Consider the following 24,317-nt stretch of genomic DNA (forward strand, 5'->3'; position numbering starts at 1 on the left):
TCTAGTTTTAAACTGAACTTTTTTAATGCACATATGAACAGCTAGAAAATTAATGAAGCATTTTTGTTGGTACTTTGCCCTCTCCTATGCTTATTTCTATTATATATTTAATTTACTGGGGCAGAAACTTGTTACACACGATAATTTAAATAAAAATCATATATTTTTCAAAGACGTTTTATAAAAGCTTAAAGTATAAGACTTATAGTGTAATCATAATATTTATCAAATAAAAAAAAATCATTATTGTTTAATAGGAGAGAGATGGAAATCAAAATATAAGACTTCATCAGAAGTTAACACGTGACATCAATGTCAATATTTAATAGGAAAGAGATGCGAGAAAATCAACTTTTACGTGATCTACAAAACTGACATGTGATTCACATTTTTTTTATTTACTATATGAAGGATACAAGATAGAAGATTATTATTATACTAATAATAGTATTAATAATATAGTAATAAATATTAGTAATAATAACAATAAATAGAGTCAATACATGAAAATAGTTCCTTTTAGATTCCATATTACTTTGTAAACATATTTGACTGCCATAATAAGAAATGTTGTATATAGGATAGAATTCACCCCACCACTATACAGAAAGTGAATTTTTAACACAATATCAAATTATTCATTTCTTGGTTAATGAAATAACAATAGTAAATTGTTTTGTTTTCTTGACAGCCAAATGTTTAGTTACATGCTTCTCATACTTCTTAAACAGCACTTCAATAATGGAATTCCCAAAATGAGAAATCAACAATGGCTCTGTAATAGCTCTAATCAATTTTGCTGTGCTCTTCTTTGTTTCCTTTTGCGCGTGGTTGTGGATGTGCTCTAAGTTTAAATCGTTCGTAGTTGGGCAATCGGTATCATGTGGATCCCAGTTGACTTCATAAGCACTCATGTTATTAAGAGAAAATGATCCATCATCTTGAATAATGTTCCTAAGTTCATCCTCACAAGGAAGATAAAATGGGAGATTGAATGAGTTAATATCTGATTCTCGAACCAGTGCCTGTAGTATTATATAAAACATATAACTTAGTCTCATTCTAAGTAAACTAGAAGCTATTAGAGCGCGTTTGTAACTAGTTTGAGTTAGAATTTGGACACAAGAAGAGATTATAGTTATACCTCTTGGAGCAATTCAAGAAGTGATATGGTGAGTAAGTCCCATAGACTCCAACAATCGTCTCTAGTTGGATCCACTTTACTCCGACCAGGCAATGTTAAAACCATGTGTCCACCGAGTACTATTTCTTCAGAGCGCATTTGTAAAAACTTTGTAAAGTCGGTTTGAAATTGCTTTCCATATGCTTGTAGTACCTTAAGAGGACTTGCTTTGGATATGTATATATTTAATTTATTACTTTCAAGACCTTTAGGTACCTATAACATTAATATATTTTAAAGAATAAGTGTATCATCCAACATATATAAGTCTTTATATTATAGTTAGTTAAATTCAGGGCCTAAGTATAAACACATGTTATCGTGTATATGATAACTATATAGTCGGATAATATTGTACCTGAGAAAGCCATTGAATGCTATAAGAGGAGTGAACGAAGTGCAAACTGTTGTCAGGAAAAAGCCTACCATAGAAAGAACCTGGAACCGCGGAAACAAAACAAGGACTAGTATTTTGTCCCTTGCCCTTCTTAAGATTTTCGTAAAAGTTCGGTAATGACTTAAAAACAGTGCTGAAATCATTTCCATAGAGATCATTTAAGCACACTAGAAATTGTGGTGCTTTACGGTTATTTTCCTGGCACGCTTCATGGACGATATCAATAACGTTAGATGCCACTAACAGTGTATTCATGCCAGTGGCACATCCTAAATCTGCGATCGTAAAACAGTTGTTGAAGAAGGCGCCATGATTAGCCATACCCTTAATTGTATGCTTTAAAAATGGTAACGCTCTCCGTATGGCGCTTTCCTGTAAACAAAATAATAATAATAATAATAATAATAATAATAATAATAATAATAATAATAATAAGTTAAGATAAAAGCTTAGAAATCTAGTCTACATATTCATGTGGCATAAAGATTAAAAGAGACCTGAAGAAAGGAATTTTTGGCATAACTTGAATCTCCATTGCCATCATTCATATGTAGAACGTTTACTAATGCCATCTTTATTGTTCTTTGCCCAAGTGCTATGTTTGGCCTTCATTCTTTACTGCTTTAAATAAGGCATTTGGAAGTACTAGATAGTATGCATCAACAATGTTGTTGTTATCCTACCCTACATCATATCTTTCTGTTTGATGTCCCAATCTAGGGCAAAGAGATTACCCGCTAGCAAATTCTACAGTTTTTCTCTCCGTAAACTATATATCGGTAATGGCCACTATTGACAAATTTGATCGTCAGTGATAGTTCTTTGTTCTTTTGAGATTAATTTATCACGCTAAGTAAATTTTTATTACTTTGTACCATTGTTATTTATATGGACATATTGGTTTTAAGTAATCTAAACTATCATCTTTTGGTCGCTGTCACCCAACTAACAAAATGGCTGGTGGCAGTCCCACCTTTTAACATGCTTGCTTCTAATGACCCACGACTAACAGAAGCGTAACTCCGTTAGTATTTGGTCGCCGCCGGAAAACTTATTTTTCGCCAGGAAACTCAACATTTTCATCCCAAACCTCTATGAACCTTAGATCGGACTTTTAGGAACATTTTTTAGTAAAACCCCCAATCATTGAGGTCATCGAAAACCTAGGTGGTTGATGTGTGGGTGAAATAATGTGTATTAAGTAAGTTATATCGTGTGTTTTGCTTGTTTATATGTCGGAAACACGATTACTTTGAGTAGTTTTACGTTTACAGGTAAGTGGATCTTAAAGAAGCTAAATTGGAGTATTTGAGATTGTGTGGAAATGCAGATTTTATTATATAGAATGATAGAGAATTTGAAGACGAAGACCTGGCCGAAAACAGTGCGTAAAACGGAGCTATAACGAAGAAGTTATGGGCAAAACAGTGCGGGGGGCTGTCACCGTAAAGCAGCGGCTGATGACCGTAGGCTACGTTCCCAACGTAGCTTACGGTGGGGAGACGATAGGCTACGGTGGCCTGGGTGGAAAAACGTGATTTTTAGGTTTTTTGTTGACTATTTTAAGTCCGTTTCAACCCTAGGCCGCCTATGCTTCATACCCTTGCCACCAAGGACGATTTTGGGGGTCATTCTTCACCATTCTAACACCTCTCAATCATCCTAATCATCCATGGTTTCATCCTTCCACTCCATAATCGAGCTAACTATGATGAAGAGGCAAGGCTAAACCACTCGTGACCACTTCAGGTGTAGAGTTTTCATATGAACTGATTATTTTTATGAATATTACATGTATTGGGATTTAGTTTTGATTAATCTTTTGGTTGATTGAATCTATATGTTTATTGGAACTGATTAAATAGTTATGTTTCTGGGACTTTCGTTTATCATCAATTATTTGGTTTGTGTTCATCAACATTTAGGATTAAGTTCTTATTGTCATTGAACTGTTTACCATTAATCATTGATAGATGCTAAGTTTTATATTAATGAACTGGTAATTAGATGGACCGTGTTCAGTTGTGTCAATTCTTCTGATTAAGTTCTGTGAATCATCATAACCAAACTATTGTGTCTAGTAATCATTTATCTATTCTAATAAACGAATCATGTTTATGTGATTTCCCAGTTATCGTCAATCAGTTTATTGTATATCCCGAACCTGAAGTGTAGTCATTGTTTTCTTAAATAGTTTTATAACCAAATTACTTTCCAAACCGCTTGACATCGTTCGTCCGCCTGGTTTAATTAATTAGTGAACAATGAACTATGGTAGCACTTTCCACTGATTCCTTGTGGATTCGACACCTTACTTGCCCTAGCTAGTAAAGGTAATTTATAAATGTTTTTGATTGACCTTTCGACATCTATAAGTGGTGGTCACCAGAAAAAAGTTTTCGGCCATAAAACTCCTTTTTAAGGTGAAAACCGTCGGTGGTGGTGTTTAGATATTGCTGGTCCGCGGTTGGTGATGTTTTGGTAGTGGTGGACAACGCTTGTGCTAAGTGGCGGTGGTGGTTATAGGTCGGCGGTGGTGGCGGGCAGCGGTGGTGTTCAAGTGGTGACATTCAAGGGGTAGTGGTGGTGGTGGTGTGCATGTTGAGTTTTCTAGCAAAAAAACGTTTTTTCGGCGGCTGGAGACTAACGAAGTTACACTTACGTTACTCATGGATCGTTGGAATCAAACATGCTAAAAGAGTAAAAGGTGGGACTGTCACTAACCATTTCATTAATTGGGACCTGCAACGACCAAAAAGTGAAACTTGAGATTATTATAACCAATATACATTGTAAATATTAAACTAGTGGGATTCCCACATGCTACGCACCGTGCATTAAGACAATATTGATTTGATTATTATCGTTACAAAACCGGATACGATACCAGCACTCAATATAGCAATCCAGAGAGAAAATCCGATAAATAAAGACTCTGAATGGATTCAGTATGTTATAGTACCAGTACGATATCAACACTTGGTATAGCAACCAAAAGAGAAAACCCAGAAGATAAAGTTGTAAAAGGATATCTCATGCGGAAGCATTCATGTCGTTCATATATTGGGCTCGTGGATGTTGACGGATGGGGCTCGTGGATGGCCTCAACGGATCGTTAGTGTAAACTTATTTCCATGTTTATTTATTTTGTTACCTTTGTTTGAATTCGATCATACTCTTCTATAGGATAGAATTTAGGGTTTTGTGGAAAGTTACTTGATTTGATTCATGGTTTAGTGTAGAAATGTTTACCGGGATTCAACATGCTAAATTGGTTTGCCCTTTATCTTCCGCATTAAGTTTTAGATTGCAATTGCCATAGAATTAATGTGGTAATTACCAGTTAGATTTCTTTTTGGTTAAAGCTATTGCTATACCTCTATTAATGTTTCTACAGTTTATTACTATTTCTGTATTTGTTGGTGTACGTTAATGGACCACTATGGCCAACGCCCGTGAGTACTCGCTCGAAAGCACGAAAGTGTGGTGAGATAAAACCTGATCAGTTCAAGAATCCAACTGGTGAACGTCACCTACTCGGCTAGTTTTCCATCGTCACTCAGTGATATAAAGTTTTTTTTTTCTTTTATTTTCAAAATTAATAGGTGGAAAAAATGACAACTATTGAACATGTCTAAATTGTGGAAACAATAATTTCTAATTTAGAACGGTTTACAACATGAGAAAAATGCATTTCTCCTGACAATCTGACACTATCTCATGTATTAACTAACTATATTTTATTTAAACATATGAGGTAGTGAATTTGACATGTTTCCTTAAGGAATGGATTGAATAAGGTTATGTTTGCGATATTGAACGATGGAGAAGCTAATGAACCAGATATATGACTATGAATGAAGAAGACTGCTACTATCTTGTGTTTTGGTTTCCTGGTTTACAAGGAAAGAGTACACCAACACTCTTGCATAACCAAATATTCAGGGAAGTTAATAGTAGATTTGTAGGGATGAGATCTTTATCCCGAATACTCGTATCCATAACCGTTCAGTACCCGCACCTGTACACGTCTATTCAGTACAAGTACATGTACCTAGATTTACTTTTGTTATGGGTACTTTAAGGTACAGGTACGGTAATTACGGATACTCGGTACTCGTTTGAAATATGTAAGGGTTTTTATTGGGATTTTCAAAACTCATAACTTTAACAGTGTTTTATTGGGACATCCTAGGGGTGTTCAAAAACATCCGAATCCGAATTATCTGAAAATTTAGATATCCGAATCTTGGGTATCCGAAATTCCGGATTCGGATTCAGATAGTGATTCAATAATTTTCGGATGCCCGGTGTCCGAAAATAAATTATAATTTTCTTTAATTATTTATTATATATAACCTGCATAGTATTTGGAAACCCTAAATGCTTTATCTATACTATAAATAATAAAGGAGCGAATGACCTTTTAAATTTTAAGAGGTATCACTTTTATTGCATATTGCACAATTAACAATGCATAGAATTTTAAAAATATAGGGGGTAATATAGTCCTTGCTCATTCAAAAATAACTTACAATAATGGTCACTCAACTTTAATCAAATTTGTTAATTTACTAAACAGTTACACATTTTCCCCTCATTTTAAACCAACTATCCTTATGACTTTTTAACGACCATAACTTTTTCACAGGTTAATATTTTTCTAAAAAATTACACCATAAAAACGAGCATTTTGTTCTCTTTAATTTGAGTATGGTATTGCTATAGTTTATTAATTTTAAAATAACTAATATGTTACGTGATTACCGGTTATTGTCGGTAACGGATCGGGTAGTGATATAACGTTTATTATTCGTTAATCCCGTGTATATTTTATTTAATATTTTATTAGTTTTGGTCGGTTTCTCGTAAGATTTGTATACTACTAACATATTGTTGTGTCCTAGGTTTTGGGATTTAATTTCGGTGAAAAGAGGGCGAAAATAGGAGCAAAAACAAGCCGAACCGGAGAACCGACGTGTCAGGAAACGAAGCGGACCGAACCAGGAAGTGAATCGGACCAGCAGAACGAACCAGACCCCCCACCCCCTTGGGCCGGTGCGCCGCGCGACGGGAGGGGGGAAGCCCGCCGCGCAGCGCGGCGTGGTGGTGGCGGTGCCCAAATTCCAGAATCTTCCATGTTAGCCGTCTTAACCTATTTTTGGACCCTTGTTGCCTATAAAAAGACCCCTAAACTCACCATTAATCATACGTTAATCTTCCATCCGAATTTGGTGAGTTCCGAGGCGACCAAGACGAGTTTTCAGCAGCTTTGGAGTTGAAGAATCAGTTGGTGTTGCGCGTGTTAGTTGAAGACAAAGAACACGGGTTCTATCTGTTATTTATTTTGTTTTCATTTATTTTACACCATGAATTCTTACTTGTTTGTTTTGTTTAATTTTAAGATGCTAGGCTAAACGTTATAGACTGCCTAAGCTTATAATGAACTTATCTTGATGTTTTGATTTGATTTGGGATTTATTTACGTTATGGTTTTTATTATTTAGTAAAAGATTATCTATAATTAATTGATGCGTATGGATGCTTAGGATTGTTTGATGAGTTTTATTCCATAGTTTTCCTTGATTATTGTTTGTCATATGATAGGATTGCTATTAGGTCAATTAATTTGTGTTCTTGATTATTTTATTATTTGATTTCGCGATAAGATCATAAGAATAATATTGTTAAATAAACCTAAGTGTGCTGCTAATCTAAAATCTGTAAAGTGCTAGATTATTGATAAGTCTTTACTATTTAATCTTGCTAGATTTAGTTCTTCGTAAGGAGTTCGTCTAGGGTTGATTATTTATTATTGCTTATCAAATCAATTAATTATAGTAAATTGCTTTTGATTTTCGCGCTGTAAGGTAGGATTTCGTATAAAGGAACTAAATTATAAACAATTGGGTGACCGTAAGCGAACTTGATTTTTAATACTGGTGTGCGTTAAAACTTCTTAGAAATCCATAGGTTTTCTCTTGAGAAGGGTCAGGGGTACTATTCGGGTTTTCTTTTAAGTGTCTATTTTACGATCCCAGTCCATAACTAAATATTTTCTCGAGTCAAGTCATTACTGAAATTTAAGGGAGTCTAGCCTAGGTAGTTTTCTCATCATCATCGTATTTTAATAACAAACTTTGCTTTCATTTAAATTACTTGTTTTCTTAATTAGTTTTTAATTATAGTATTAAATTAGTATTTTAAATAAAAAATCCCCCAAACAAATATAAATAATAAGTCGTGTCTTGTAGTCGAGTCTAATTAGCTAATAAACGTAATTTAAAGAGTCCCGTGGGTTCAATATCCGACTTACTTAGCTTTACTAGAGTCGATCGGTTCACTTGCCGGTTAGTAGTTTAGTCGAGTTTTAGAGAGTCTAGAGTATTACTTAGTGTTTATTTTTAGTTAATTTAGTTAATAAATATTAAATTACTTCAAGCACATTAGGGAGGTTTGACTAATGGTGTCGGAACGGGTTATGGTCGGAACAGGTTAATACAAAAAAAGGTTAATTTGGTTAATGTTGGGATGGGTTTAGATCGAAAGGGGTCATGTCAAAATGGGCTTCGGGTTAAAACGTTTTCGGGTCGGAACAGGTCCGTCAAAACGAGTGAAATTGTTTATACATTAAATACATTAAAATTGTTTTCGGGTCGGATTGCTCGCGTATAGGCGTTGTGTGGCGCGCTTACTGGCATCGGTTACGCGTCCAATGCCACATTAAATGCATAGCACCGTCGGGTTAAGCACGTACCGTTGCGAGGTTACAAACATACTAACACCGACTACCTTTGCGTGTACGCCGCTGCATCGTGCGGGCACCTGGCTAGTTATTCAAAAGACACAGCCAACCGCCACTTTCACTCTCAGCATAGATGCGGTAGATCTAACCCACGATTCTTCAGATCGTTGACCAATCGGCCACCATCGTGACCTAATGGAGGGCTCACGTCATCGCATCTCGTCTTCACCTGTGGATGAATGGAAACTTACCGCTATCGCATCTCGCCGTCGAATTCCAACTTGTACGGTGGTTGTTAGCTCGCTTTAAGGTCTGTACTTCTTTTTGCTGATATGTTAGGGGGTGTTTGGGATTCCTTATTTTACCTTCTTATAACTTTTCATTAAGTTAATAAGTTATAAAAGTATAACTTATGAAACTTTTCCTCTCATAATATAAGCAATCTCAAACACCTTATTACTTTTCAAAAAATTAATAAGTTATAAGTTGGTGAATAAGCAATCATAAACACCCCCTTAGTTTGTAACAATAAAGATTCTTTTACTTTGTTAGTTTCTTAAGCACAGTTAGTTTGTTAAATTTGAAACAATTTTTTTCTTTTTCTTTTTTTTTTAATTCGGATGTCTCTTTCACTATCCGAACGGATATCTTTAGTACGGTTTTGAATTCACTATCCAAAATATTCAGATATCCGAACTCCAAATATCGATATCCGTTCGGATATTCAAAATTTTTTATACGGATTCGGATAGTGAAATTCACTATCCAAAATATTCGGATATCCGAACTCCAAATATCCGACTTTGAACACCCCTAATCCTTAAGGTTTCAAGCGGGCTTTTTAAAACCATTGATAATCAAAATGTTAGGTAATCACTAATAGTACTAATCAAACCTCCTTCTCCTTCTTAGTAATAGCCACCATCAAACGTGCGACTCCATAATTTTTTTAGTTTTGGTATTATGTTTTGATTGTGGCATTATTGACTGGCGATACCATACAGGTACCGATACCAAGTTTAGTGGATATTTTTTTTTTAAAAAAAAGGAACAAAATGGTTCCAACGCAAGTGTCGTACCAAAAGTATTCGTCCCATAAAATTCGCTACGGGTACCTAGATTTACTGATTTCTGGTACGGGTACAATACGGATCTCATCCCTAGTTAATTATACTTAGTTGTTCTGTTATTTATAATGTTTGTGAAGTTATATTAATAAAGAATGAGATTTGTTGTGGAACAACGCCTAATAGCAACCAACATGCAGCTTTTAACAGGATCCACATGCATATTACATATATAATAATAGAGAGAATATAGTGAAAGAATATTGATCTTATTGATATATTCAACCAAATACAAAATACACACATATATAAAGGCTTTACATTAAAACAATAATGAATAAATGGAGACTATGTATGTTTAGAGTCACCACATTATGGCGTATTCATAACAAGATTGAATTTATTTGATTTTTCGTTTATGTTTTTTCAAAAAGTGCAAAACTTTAAGATTCTTAATATGTATGCTACGTATTATCTTATAGTAATAGCTTATCCATCATTTTTCTTCTTGGATTAAATACAACATTGGTTGCTTAGAGGACATGGTTGTTAATACACAGTTGATGTAGGTCCGGCCCGTGGGCCAATGAATTAAAGATACGGTTTTAGGTTCATGCTTAACTAAGGTCTTTAATATATATATATATATATATATATATACACTAGATTTTATCTCTCGTATTACGGGGGATATTTTACATTATTTGTTTTTAATATTTATATATGTATATTTAAATTTTAATTTTATTTATTGTAAGAAAGTTAATAATTAATATACTTGAGGTTTGATGATGAAATGGTTTCACAAATAAATGATATGTTATAATCCAGTTTAAAAGCTATCTGGGTTTGGTGATACCCATTATCTGTTATTTTCTTTATAATAAAACTGTTTCTTAATTATAAATAATATCTTTTTTTAAAATAAAATAGGATATTAATTTTTAGTATATTCCTATTTTATAAGATTTTCATATCAAATATCTGATGAGATTATTTTTTAATATAATCAGATGTTATAACCCATTTAAGAGCTATTTGGGTTTGGTGAGACCTTTACCCGTGAATTCGGATCAAATGCGTGAGAAACCTTCATTTACAAATAAAGTAATCTAATGCCTTGAGAGAATGGTTGGTTTACGTTTCTCGTTTTTTAATATTTATATTTTGGATTTCAATTTTCTTTATTGTAAGAAAGTTAATAATATACTTAGGGTTTGATGATGAAAGGGTTTCATAAATAAATGATATGTACCGTTTAAAAGCTATCTGGATTTGGTGACCCATGACCCGCTTATGATAAAATTGTTTATTAATTATAAATAATATATTTTTCTTTTTAAATTGGATATTAAATTTTAGTATATTCCTATTTTGTAGGATTTTCATATCAAATAATTGGTAAGATTAATTTTTAATTTAATGAGATGTTATAACCCGTTTAAGAGCTATCTGATTTTGGTAAGATCCATACCCATGAATTTGGGTTAAATCAATGAGAGACCTCAATTTAAAAATCTAAAAATTTGGTGGCTTCCATAAAAGAGGGGAGCAACCACATTACGACACATGGGATTTTTGGGTTATATATATATATAGAGCTAGAGAGAGAGAGAGAGATAATCGGCATATTAAAAATATAAATAACTATTGGTCTAGTGGTAAACTTTTGTGTTGCTTAATTGTAGGTTCCAATTTCGAGACTGGTTATTAAAACTTTTAATTTTGGTTCTTAACACAATTGTCTTAAAAGAGCCACCAAATCTCATTGTTTTTAACACAATTGTCGCCACAAAATCTCATTTCGATTTAGAACTCCAATATCGTTGAGTGAACCTTGGGTTGATTTATTTTCATCACCTAATACACTACAAAGTTTGGTATAATGTCGTTTTTGATACGGTCGAATTCATTTAGTATGACAACGTTGAAAAGAGTTTGGTGGTGATTATAGTTGAACTAGTTTTTCTATCCGATGCATTGCGTCAAAGCAGCTGGCAAAACCTCAGCGTTAAAAATGGGCGTTGGTTAAACCTGAACGTTACGATGATGATTCGACACGAATCCGGTCAGTATCAGTTGCGTTCGTTATGATATAGACACCATTGGTAAAATTTGAGCGTTAAAACCCAAAAAATTAATTTATCAAATTAACATATAAAAACATTAACAAGAAAACAAAATATTTAAGACGATGTTTATTTGGTTGGCAAACCCGAACGGTGGTAAAACCCAAGCGCTGTGGTCCCGAGCATTGAGGCGGTAACTTGACACGAATTCTATCGGTTTTGATTACGTACATTACAATACCAGAACTAAAAAACGAAAAGTTATAAAAATTGAGGTGGGCCAACGACCAAATTTGGAGGAGGGGTCGGCTTGTAAAATAAGGCCGTGAGTATGCGCAAACTCTAGGGCTGTTCACGAGCCGAGCCTAACCGAGCGAAGGCTTGCTCGTTGCTTGGCTCGTTTACAACCGAACCGAACGACTGAAATTCAAATCGAGCGAAGATCGAAACGAGCCAAAATCAAACCGAGCTTTTTCGATCGAAAGTCGAACGATTTTCGAGCATTATTTGTTTCTTTTTCACTCTAAAAATTTCAATAAAAAACAAGCTTGAAAACTGTAAATAATATATTTTATAAACAAATTAGTGGCAGTTAAATAAACATGTGACATGTTGTAAATTTTTAGGAGAAATAAGCTTGAAGTGATATAATGAACATATAAGTAAACTTCTAGTATTTTGAAAACTAGAATCGAACTAATGAAACTATAAAATTGAAGGAATATAAACAATTTAAAAGGGTTTAAAAAATTATATACTTAAATTTTATGTGTGTGGTCTATAGATTTATATAGTTGTTCATATATAATTATATATAAAATAAATTAAAATTATTCGAGTCGAACCGAACCGAACCGAGCAGACCTTTGCTCGTTTCTTGGCTCGTTTACAAACCGAACCGAGCAGAGTGGCCTGTTTGCAATCAAGCGAATAAACGAGCGAGCGACGAGCGAGTTCGAACAGCGAGCGGTTTGGACGGCCCTAGCGAACTCGGTCAGTTTCTTTCAGGCTTGTTATGGTGCAGAACTAAAACATAAAAAATATTAATATTTGGTCGATTTCATTACGTTTATTTATGGTAACTAAACTAAAAAACAATATTTATCGACTAATACGGTGCCGTCAAGTAGCCTAATAGGCCACTTGCGACACCAAATTCTTATTTATGTCATAGTAATGATTATTTATTGTATTTAGTTTATGATTATTATGGTACAACTTAGATTAACTTTTAATTGCTTAATTATTATATGTAATATTTTATCAGAAAGTATAATACATGGGTCTCACCCAAATATTGCAACGTGTTTTTAGTCATACAATGACGACAAAAATGAATAATGGTGATAGAGAAAAGAAATGACTATTATAGGACCTACTAACAAGTATATTATGACCTGTTTATTTGGCACGTTTTATATGTGTATGAAAACTTTGGTATCACATATTTCACTCGACCATACTCTTGGGTTTTTGCATCTAATTTTAGAGTATTAGTTGAACATTTTTAACTAATCTAGCAACGGGAGCATGAAAATATAGGTAACTATTAACAACCTATTGTTAATTTTATGGAACATACCATTATGTTACATAAAGCTAAAACCCGAAAGAGGATTGAAGAGGTATGTACCCGCCTCAACACCGAGCAAGGCGGGTCAACCCACAAGATATAGACAAGAGGCTTGAAATCAAGACATTACGAAGGCACAAAGCCAAAACCTATGCGCATGGCGCATATCACATATGCTCACGCATATCACATATGCTCAGGCATCATATGCCCAGGCACCACAGATGCCCAGGCATCACATATGCTCACGCATCACATATGCTCACGCATATCACATATGCGCGTGGCGCATCAGCGCGCGGCGCATATCACATGCTCGTGCATATCACATCTGCGCATGAAACATCTGCGCGTGAGAATAAAGAGAAGACCTCGCGCATCCTCAGGATTGGCGCATATCACACATGCACATAATCAACCTCGTCCTTATCCAAATCAGGATTAGGGCAACCTTGATTGTGCACGTCAGACAACCTTCCAGAAGGTATCTTTTTAAGGAATAAGAATATGCTGATGTTGACAGCTGCCAATGAAAGGTGGACAACTCAGCATAAACCATGTGCTACCACGTGATTATAACCAATGAGAAAGCACCAGGTGTCCCAAAGGACACGTGGCGCAAAGCAACTGGAAGAGGCCAGCAAGGCCCTGATTAGGTCTGAGCCCAATCATTGGAAACCCTAGCACTATAAATACAACATCAACTCCACAAGGAGAGACATCAGATAACACACAATCACATCAAATTACAGAGTATTCAGCTATTAAGCAATACATTCCATTTCCTTACTCTCATAACATTATCTTCTCCTACAAATACTTATTCTCACACCGGAGGGTTACCCCAAAGAGGACCCCTCTGTCCCTTTCTGAGGGTTAAGTTTACGGTGCTGTTCATTTTGTAGGTGGAAGAACCCAGATCCAAGAAAACCATCGGTGAAATAGCATAATCACACCCGAGGAAAGTAGATCGTCTACCAGTGAGCCGATCCACGTTTCTTCATTGGCGCCATCCACTGTTACAACGGCAACAAGATCTCATCAGATCTATAAAAAAAAACAAATTTTCACCATGGCTTCTGGTGCTCGTAACGTCGATCAAGTTCTGGAGGATATTGAACGTGAGGATGTTAATGAGGGACAGCAGTTTCTGAGGGTGCCGCGTGATTTTACGCGCACCACCAGTAACCGTCCCTTCATCACAACTCCTCATGGCCAGACTGAAACTCCCCCAGACGATCTCACGTTACAAAATCTTGCCGGCGCGAAACAAAAAGGACCAATGGGTCCAGAAGATGAAACAAATGACCCTAAAGAATGGCTCATAAACGAGCAACGGCGTCTAATGGACAAGTACAATGAGATGGTCAAACAGAAAAGGTTAACCGACTTAACACAAAGGCTAGCGTTTGACAAACAAGCCATTCAAGGAACGAAAAGGGCGCGCGCGCCGGAAGAGGGTCACTCTGTTCACACTGAACACGCTGAGTTTAGTGATGAAGAAGTGCACAGCGTCAGGAGGACGCGAGATACTCATGCAGGAGGCTCACAGCCCCGCGCGCAAATGAACATGGCGCCTGGAGCTAGAGCCGATATGGATCTGCACGCACCGTACAGCCCACCAGTGAGAGGGCAAGTGGACGTAACCACACCGTACAGGCCAGCCATATTAGTGAAGCATTCAAAATTCACTGAGCGCATCGCGAAGGCCCCTATCCAGCACAAGACCAAGATGCCAAGTGGTCTGGGCAAATATGACGGCACAACAGATCCAGACGATTTCTTACAAGGTTTTTACAACACTGGAAACCTAGAAAGCTGGACGATGCCAACATGGTGTCACATGTTTGCTCGCTGCCTCACGGGCGCGGCGCGTGTCTGGTTTGAAAGCTTGCCTACTGGGCAAATCGATGGGTTCGAGGAACTATTGGAAAAGTTCCAAGCTCACTTCGTACAACAGCGCAGACACACGCGCGACCCTGATGACATCATGCACTGCGTGCGCAGGAATGATGAAACGATTGAAGACTACATCACTCGTTTCAATCAGGAGTCTCTGGCAATCGGAGGTATCACTGAGCAACTATTGCGCGTGGCCTTTATACAGGGCGCGCGCAGTGATCAACTCCGCCGAGCTCTTGTGAGCAGAGATGGCATGCCCACCACTTGGGCCAAATTAATGGAAGCATCGCGAGTCTTCGCGAGAAATGAAAAACAGATTGCCCAAGATAGAGCGAGAGAAAGAGGGCATCAAGCAGAGGCGCCGCGCAGCAACGAAAGAAGGGGCAAACAGAACACTGTATGGTCCAGGTTGCAATCAACCAGTTTTTCTTCCGCAGAAAAGCAGGCGCAACCAAGCTCACCCCAGCCCCAAAAAGACGTTCGTAATCGCGGGGAGGGTGACAAGAGGGAAGGGGGCAGAGATCCTAGCAGACCTCTGCCAAGAATCTGGACTCCCCTCACTAAAACACCTTCACAAGTGTTGAGCACTGAGAATGTCCAGTTCAAAACCCCCAAGCCACTACACTACAAGGGACCATCAAACAGTGGCAAGTACTGTGAGTTTCACAAGTCCACGGGACACAACACTGATGCATGCCATCACTTGAAGGATGCAATTGAAAAAGATGTGAAATCAGGCAAGCTGGCTCACCTGGTGAAAAACCCAAGACCAGAAAGTGAACAACCAGAAGGAGCCTCTGCCAGCAAAAAGTACAAAAGAATATGTGTAGCCGAGGGAGGAAGGCAAGGGCAAACATCAAGAAAGAGAAGCGCGCAAATCCAAGGAGATTGGCGCGAGCAACAAGTAATCTTCCCAAGAATCAGGGGAGGCCCTTCTATCAGCAGTCCTCTTGTCATCACTACACACATCGCTCATTACGAAGTGTCAAAAGTCCTGGTGGACACTGGCAGCGAATCAGACATCATGTATGAGCAATGTTTCAGAAAACTGGATCCGGCAGACCAAGCAAGGCTTGAAATTGTGAATGCACCAATCTCTGGTGTTTCAAATGAAATCATTCATCCCCTAGGTCAAATACAATTTGAGCTAACTATGGGGGATGAGAAACACAAGCGAGCCGAAGTTGTCAACTTCTTGGTCTTGCCCACCACTTCTTGCCACAATATGATCTTGGGTAGGGGAACGATTGCCCAATTCAACGCCATACCGTCGCCAGCGCACGGCGCGTTGGGGTTCCCAACACCAACAGGTGTAATTTTTGTATACAGAGATCATTTGTGTGCAGTGACAAGTACTCCGCGGGAAGGGAGAATGAAACTTCCAATGGCAGACAACGCGCCAGAGGAATGGATTCTCAACCCGAAATTCCCGGAGCAAAAAATCACAATTGGCGCTACGATATCAGACGACACGAGGTTGAGAATGAAAAGGTTGCTCACAGCATATATGTCGGTCTTCGCGTGGCAACACTCTGATATGACTGGGGTTCCGCGAGACCTGGCGCAACATTCTCTCAACACGTTTAAGTCTGTAGAGCCAATTGCTCAAAAGAAGAGAGTCATGGGGGATGAGAAGGCGAGGGCCATGAATGAGCAAGTTGAGGATCTATTACGCGCAAACATCATCCGCCCGATACGATACCAGACATGGGTAGCCAATCCTGTGATGGTAAAGAAAAGTAACGGGTCGTGGAGGATGTGCATAGACTTCAAAGACCTCAACAAAGCATGCCCAAAAGATTGTTACCCCCTCCCAAACATCGACGCAAAGGTGGACTCCGTGGCGCCATTCAAGCTCAAATGTTTCCTGGATGCCTACAAGGGCTATCACCAGATTCAAATGGCACCACAAGACGAGGACAAGACTGCCTTCAGAACAGACAAGGGTGTTTTTTGTTACACAAAAATGCCCTTTGGTTTGAAGAATTCGGGCGCCACCTACCAAAGACTTATGGATGCCGTTTTCAGCGAGCAAATTGGAAGAAACCTAGAAGTCTATGTGGATGATTTGGTGATCAAAAGCAGGGAGGAAAAACAAATGCTCAAAGACATCGAGGAAACCCTTGGGCGCCTAAAGGAAGTTAACATGAAGCTCAATCCGAGCAAATGTACTTTCGGCGTACAAGAGGGAAAATTTCTAGGTGTAATGGTCACCGAGGATGGTTTCAAGGTGAACCCAGAAAAGGTGGAGGCCATCCTTGACATGCCCTCGCCATCCGCCATGAAAGAAGTTCAGAAGCTGAATGGTAGATTGGTATCAATCAACAGGTTCCTAGCGAACCATGCAAGCAAATCTACCCCATTTGTCAATACATTGAGAAACTGCTTAAAGAAAAGCCAGTTCAAATGGACTCCTGAGGCCGAGCAAGCTTTCAGTGAGATTAAAGAATGTTTGATAAATCTGCCCGCGCTCACAGCTCCACTTCCTGGTGAAACTTTGACATTGTATCTATCAGCAGGAGAGCGCGCCATCGGCGCAGTATTATTGGTGGATCGCAAGGGAATCCAAACGCCAATATACTATGTGAGTCGGGTGCTGTTAGATCCTGAGACGCGCTACTCCATCATGGAAAAGTTAGTTTTGTCACTAACACACGCGTCGCGCAAGCTTCACAGATATTTCAATGGTCATCCCATTGAAGTTCTGACTGGTTACAACATCCAGCAAGTCTTGCGGCGCCCCGCGCTCTCGGGAAGGCTGACAAAATGGGCCCTGGAATTAGGTGAACACACGATCGCCTATAAGCCCCGTCCAGCAATAAAGGGGCAAGTTTTAGCTGATTTCATCGCAGAAATCCCCGAAGGAAGAGTTGAAGAGGCTCAGCGCGAGGTAGACCCTCCGCGAGCCAATGATGAAGAAAATGTTTGGAGATTGTTCACTGACGGAGCTTCAAACAACGAAGGGTCCGGCGCAGGTCTCAAACTGGTGGATCCAGGGAATCATGAATATACTTATGCCATCAGGATGGACTTCAAGAGCACCAACAATGAGGCTGAGTATGAAGCCCTGCTGGCTGGGCTGCGCATCGCGCACAAATTCGGAGTTAAAAAGCTAGAGGCCCATGTTGATTCATACTTGGTAGCAGCACAGGTCAATGACCTTTATGATGCCAAGGAGAACACCATGCCTCTATATCTAGAGCAGGCGAAAAAGCTCATCGAGCAATTTGACTGCTTCAGAATCATTCATATTCCGCGCAGTGAAAACAAATCTGCAGACGCGCTGAGTAAGATGGCATCAACCAGTTTTGATCACTTTGGCAAAGATGTCAGGGTAGAAGTAATGAGCAACCCGTCGGTGGTAGCGAAGTCTGTCCTTGTAACTCAGACAACCCCTTCATCATGGATAACTCCAATAATGGAATTCTTGAAGGAGGGAAAGGTACCAGATGATCGCGCACAGGCGAGGAAGATAAGACACAAGTCGCAGAACTATGAACTCCTTGATGGCACATTATATCGACGCTCTTATCTTGGGCCGCTCATGAAATGCCTAGATGTTGAGGAAGCAAGTTATGTGATCAGAGAGATACACGAAGGAATCTGTGGAATACATGCTGGCCCGCGCATGGTTGTTGCCAAGGCAATGAGCGCAGGTTACTATTGGCCAGGCATGTACTTGGACGCTCTAAAAGAGATCCAAAAATGCAAAGCATGTCAGAGCTATGCGCCAAACACCATGCGGCCAAAGAACAACTTGATTCCAGTGACATCTGCATGGCCTTTCCACAAATGGGCAATCGACATTGTGGGTCCCCTTCCGCAAGCGCAAGGGCGAGTAAAATTTTTGGTAGTGGCAGTAGACTATTTCACAAAATGGGTTGAGGCCAAGCCACTAGCAAAAATCACAGCCGAAGCGATGAAGCAGTTTATATGGAGCCACATCATATGCCGTTTTGGCCTGCCCATGGAAGTTGTGAGCGATAATGGCAAGCAATTCACTGACAAGAAGATATCCAGCTGGCTCAAGGAATTGCGCATCAACCAAATTTTCACTTCGGTTTATCACCCTCAGGGAATGGCCAAGTGGAACGCGCTAACCAAAGCTTGCTGAATGGGCTGAAGAAAAGGTTAGAGGGAGAATCCCATTCTTGGGTCGAAGAGCTACCTAATGTCCTGTGGGCACACAGGACATTAAGCAAAACCAGCAACGGAGAATCCCCGTTCAGCCTAACCTATGGAACGGAGGCAATGATACCAGCAGAAATTGGATGCCCATCCCATAGAGTGCTCATGATGAGCAAGATTGATAACGAGCGCGAAAGAAGGTTGGATCTCAACTTACTTGAAGGGCGCAGAGAGGCGGCTATCATCAGTGAAGCCAAATACAAGAAAAAACTGGAAAAATATTACAACCAGCGCGTGAAAGAATGCCACTTCAAGAAAAATGATTTTGTCCTTCGAAACAATGAAGCTAGCCGCGCGATACCCCCGGGAAAAATGTCCCCCAATTGGGAGGGACCTTATCAAGTCTTGGAAGAATTGGGAAAAGGCGCATACGCCTTAAAAGATTTGAATGGAAAGAAGATCCCGCGCGCATGGAACGCAGCACAGCTTAGAAAATGTTTCATGTAAAAAATGTCAAGTTTGTAATCAAGGCTTTTTAAGCCATTATGAATAATGATACGCGCTATCTTCTCTTAATGTGGATTCTATTACCTTTTGCATACATGTTTCACACTTCCCTTTATTAATTTTGAGCAATATGACAACATTGTATTGACATCAAAACAAAATAAAACGAAGTAAAACATACATGCGCAACCGCGTTAACGAGTCTTAACTCTAAAACGTCAGGGCCTTAGCCCAAAATTATGAGCCTTAGCTCAGGGCCTTAGCCCAATAATGTGAGCCTTAGCTCAAATCACTCACAACATCCATCCTACATGCTGCGCAGCCTGACCATAAAAATACCTAAACACGGCTAAGGCAAAGCAAATGCCAAAACATAGTTGTTAAGGTCTCAGGTCGAGGTCGTGCATAAAATTGTAATGGATATCTGAGTAACACGTTGACACGTAAAGGCTAAAAAACTCATAGTTCCATAATGCGCGATAACGTCGCGCAAAAGAGGAATAATGAAAACGCCAAGGCACGTGTCAACATAATCAAGATATGGCAAAATCACTTACAATATGACAAGGATTAAGTATAATAATTTCCTTACAACCTTGTTCTTATTTCAACGTGCAAGCATATCTTATATTCAACAAGCAAACATGCAATATAAAGAGATGAATGGGGAATGCGCAAGATGCGAAGAAGGGAAAAACAAAATTTCATTCCAAAGCATTGAAATTTACAAGTTTACAAGATGAGATACAAACTACAAATAAAAAAAACAAAAAACATGAAGGGCTTCTCACGTCTCCACGTCGACGTCAGCCTCTTCATCATCCTCATCACCGCCCTCAGCATCTGGCGCAGCCTGCTCCTCATCATCTCCAAACTGACCATAGTCAAGTTGTTCATCTTGAATGGAGTCTTCTGTCACAATAGTGTCAGGAGCAGATCCTTTGGCCACGCCAGAGCCGCTTGCAGGAGCAGTATTTCCCGCGTCATCATCGTCGCCACCAGCCCCTTCGCACTCGTCAAGTAATTTCTTGAGCGCGCCGAGGTCGGGCTGGTCAGCGAGCGCGGATATCTGCAAATCATAAGCAAAAATATGAGTACAAAAATACTTGGAAAATAAATCAAAGTAATCTCATTAAAGTTAAAGTACCTGCCCAAGGATGGGAATGGGAGTATTCAAATACTTCTCCCCCATCGCGGCCATGTCCGCGCAGGCAACGTCGCTCTGATAAGGGTATTCGGATGGGTTCTTCTTCAGCATCCCATATTCATAGCCATCCTTAAACCCTTCAGCTCGACCCACCAAGCGCGTGGCAGCGTTGCAATCCATCACAAGGGCCTGGAACTCGTCTGAGTATTTCATCGCATAAGCGCAACGAGTCATGCCCTGTGAGACTAGCCATTGGCGATCCTGCGCGAGAGAAGAAACAGTCGTCTCGAGGGCAGGAATCTGAGAGTTTAACAACTCAACAGTCTCCTTAGTCTGTTTTAGCTCCTCTTTGTCGGACGCTGCTGCCGCCAAGGCTTCTTCCTTTTCCGCCCGCGCAGAATCAAGTGCTTCCTGGCTAGACGCTGCCATCGCCAAGGCTTCATCCTTCTCGGCCTGCGCGGCCGCCAGCTCCTTCTTCAGACGCGCAACCTCACTCTCCAGTGATGATTTTTCAGTTATAGACTGGACGAGAGCTTGGTCACGCGCCTTCGCCTCCAGCTCCAAGTCGCGCGCTCTGCGCGCGTACTTGGTCGCGTCCGCCTCCGCCGCCTGTAGCTTCTCCCGCGCAGCCTGAAGCTCATGCCCGCGCTTCATGAAGGCGCTGTTGGCACTTGCTCTGTTCTCACTGAGCTCTGCTTGGAGCTTCTCAGCTCTCTCTCGAGCATCAGAAAGATGCCAAGCAGACACCTAAGCCTCTTGCTTGGCTTCCGCAAGAGCATCACGTACCTTTACGTAATCATAGCGAAGCTCTTGGGAGGCAGCAAAGAAGGCCGACCCAGCAAACAGATGATCGTTGAGCAAGTCGTCGCGAGCGCGGTCCTCCTGGAACCTCCTTTCAGATGGAGGCACAGCATGAGCCCAGAATTCCGCACACACACCCATGGACTGAAATGTGCTGTCTTCAGTAATATTCCATCTCGGGCGGTAAATGTGATCGGCTTCCTGCAAAAACAAAGTAATTATCTAATTCATCAAAACATTAAGATGGAAGTCCGCGCAACGGAGCAAAAAACAAACATATACCTGCGGGGGACGAAGCAGAAAAGTCAGCGGCAGGCACACGAGAAGACGGCGACGCGAAACCTCGCGGCGTTGCAGGGCTGGCGCGGCCGCCGTCGGAGTCTTCAGCATGAACCTCCTCATCCTCCTCTGAAATAGGCCTCTTCTCCTGCGACCTAGAATCAAAATCAGTCTCGCGAGGAGGGCTGTGCGCAGAAGGAGGTGAGGGAGGTCTCGACGACGCCAGATCGGCGCGTAAAACGGCCTCCTGCTCCTTAGTAATCCCCATGAGGGGAGATTCATCGCTTGCAGGAGCAGGAGCAGAGCCAACGGCGCTGGCACCGGCGCCAGGAGTGCCGCCAGCAGCTTGTACGCCAGCTACGGCTTCTATGAAAAAATCAACAACAAGAAATGGTTCATGACTTGATCTAAAAGAAAGTCAGAAAAAAAATAGTCCCAATACGTACCTTGGCGCAACTCCGTTCGCGAAGCAAACATCGCCATGAAGTCCATTCTACCCTTTTTAGAGGGTAGAACAGGGGACTTCGAAGCGACCTCCGGCGCAGCCTCGGCATCTTGTTGCGCTTGAGGTTGATCCACCAAGGTCGCAGGCTCTACAAACATTTGAGTGAGCAAAGATTCATTAGTAATTCTATCAGAATCGCGCTCAAAGAACAGTAAAAGATAAGCAAAGTATAAAAAGTATACCTGCCGAAGGCGCAACACCGCTTCCCTTTTCCGCAGCGCGAAGGGAGGAGGTAGCGCCACCATACCTCAAGTGGACAGGAGGTCTGCCCACTTTTTGAGGCAGGGAAGACAAGGAAAACTTGGTGGTATACACCTGGGTTTTCTCAGGTCCCTTCGCCTGAGTAGGAGGATCCTGAACAACAGGGGCATCATCTTTCTTCTGTTTTTTACTGGCCCCTGCGCCAGTTTTCCCCTTAGCTTTACGCTTTAGTTGGGGCGCCTCCTCTTCCTCCTCCTCTTCTGCGAGCTCCAGCTCGTAGTTTTCGAGCGCATCTACAATACGTACAACGGAAATGTTAGCCAAATTTGGTATTATAAACGGAATAAGCATAAGTACAAAGGCTTACCAGGCGCATCGCTGTCAAACAGAAATCCCAGATCAACAGGGATGAACATGTCATCGAAGCGATCGGGGAAGCCAACCTCCCCAGCGCCCAGCGCGACGGAGCCACCCTCCATATGTTCGGCATAGGCGGCGTGGATATACTCCTTGGTGACTGCACAAAACAAGTCAAATGATATCAGCAAAACAAATTATATTCGCGCAGAAGTAAAGCAATGAGATGAACTTACACAAGCCGTCCACTTGGATAACGGGCTCAGTCGCGCTGTCCGCCCACCTCCTGCTCATACCAACCCCCACCAGCGCCTCCTCACAAATGTTCTTGGCGGGGGATGGTTCAGCGGTCAACTTATTGACCCAGGCGCCAGTTGGGTTCTTGAGGACACCCACATCCGCAGGCGCAGAAGAGATCGCGCGCATCGTCATGCGGATGGGGATCACACCAGCCCTGATGTAAAAAAACCTCTCAGACCAGTCATGAAGGCTCTTGAATGAAACAGTGGAGCACTTCACCTTCTGACTGCGAGGAATAAATGAGAACCAAGAATCTTGGATCTTGGGCTTGTAAAAAAACTGAAAGCGCCGAGGGGTGGGCTCCTCGCGCTGAGATTTGCACATGAACTCAAAGTGAGTCATGCGCACGAGTCCAAACGGATGGACTTGGGATATATGAATCCCATAAAACTTAAGCAGCGCACCCACAAACCATGTCATCGGGAGACGAAGGTTGCAGTGGGTGAAAAAGTGGCTATAAAGGGATATATAGCCGGTGGGCGGGTCCGCCGCCATTTGCCCGGCCCCAGGCAACATGCAGCCAAACACAGGGAGAAAACCCTGAGAGGCGATAAGGCTGTCAAGATCAGCCTGCCTCAGTTTGCAGGGGATTTCATTCCACCTCTTCACGGCCTTGGTCCTCCCTACCTCCTCCGATGAGGCCTCAGCAGCCTTCTTCCCCTTGCCGGTCTTCTTCAATGTAGACATTACTAACGATTTTCTACGGCAATGGATGGGGGAGATTGTGTTGTCTGAGCTATCAGACATACAAATGTGACAACGAACAAAGGTTGCTTCTGAAGAACAGATATTTGGAAGCAGAACAAGGGTAATCGGAAGACAAGGAAAGAAAGAAAAGAGCTCTGAATAATAAACAAGAAGATGAAGGATAAAAAACTCTAAGGGCTGGCTTTTATAGGCCAAGGAGAGAGAAATATTGGTGCTGATCGGACTTCACGCGCCCCCACTCGCAGGTTTAAGCCAAAGCGAGCGCGACACGTGTCCCTGACACTGTGTGAGGGGACACGAAAGGAAACTATACGGCTTCTGCCAGAGTTCACGCGCCACCACTCGCAGGAACAGACCAACGCGAGCGCGACACGTGTCCCTGACAGCATGTGAGGGGACACGAAAGGCAACTGTAGCACCTCGAGCACACGAAAGGTCTGACACGTCT

General features: G+C 40.8%; 1 protein-coding gene across 1 annotated transcript; it reads right to left on the reverse strand.

Annotated features, from left to right (window-relative positions):
- Positions 1-617: 617 nt before the first annotated feature.
- LOC143573017 (S-adenosyl-L-methionine:benzoic acid/salicylic acid carboxyl methyltransferase 3-like) lies at positions 618-2,167 on the reverse strand. The gene is made up of 4 exons (XM_077058011.1): positions 2,078-2,167; positions 1,542-1,952; positions 1,145-1,399; positions 618-1,025 (listed from the first exon to the last, which is right to left on the reverse strand). Exons 1-4 carry the CDS (start codon positions 2,150-2,152, stop codon positions 639-641), a joined length of 1,128 nt encoding a protein of 375 aa, XP_076914126.1. The 5' UTR covers positions 2,153-2,167; the 3' UTR covers positions 618-638.
- Between the last annotated feature and the right edge of the window lie 22,150 nt (positions 2,168-24,317).

Source organism: Bidens hawaiensis, unplaced genomic scaffold (genome assembly GCF_021521415.1).
Source record: "Bidens hawaiensis isolate Kalapana, Puna unplaced genomic scaffold, B.hawaiensis_p1.1 tig00026186_1, whole genome shotgun sequence".
Lineage (NCBI taxonomy): Eukaryota > Viridiplantae > Streptophyta > Magnoliopsida > Asterales > Asteraceae > Bidens > Bidens hawaiensis.

Coding starts and splice junctions, on each gene's coding strand:
- LOC143573017 (XM_077058011.1), bottom strand. CDS start 2,152: ATGGCATTAGTAAACGTTCTACATATGAATGATGGCAATGGAGATTCA. Junction 1,400..1,541: donor GCATTCAATGGCTTTCTCAG/GTACAATATTAT, acceptor TTAATGTTATAG/GTACCTAAAGGTCTTGAAAG. Junction 1,026..1,144: donor TTCTTGAATTGCTCCAAGAG/GTATAACTATAA, acceptor ATAATACTACAG/GCACTGGTTCGAGAATCAGA.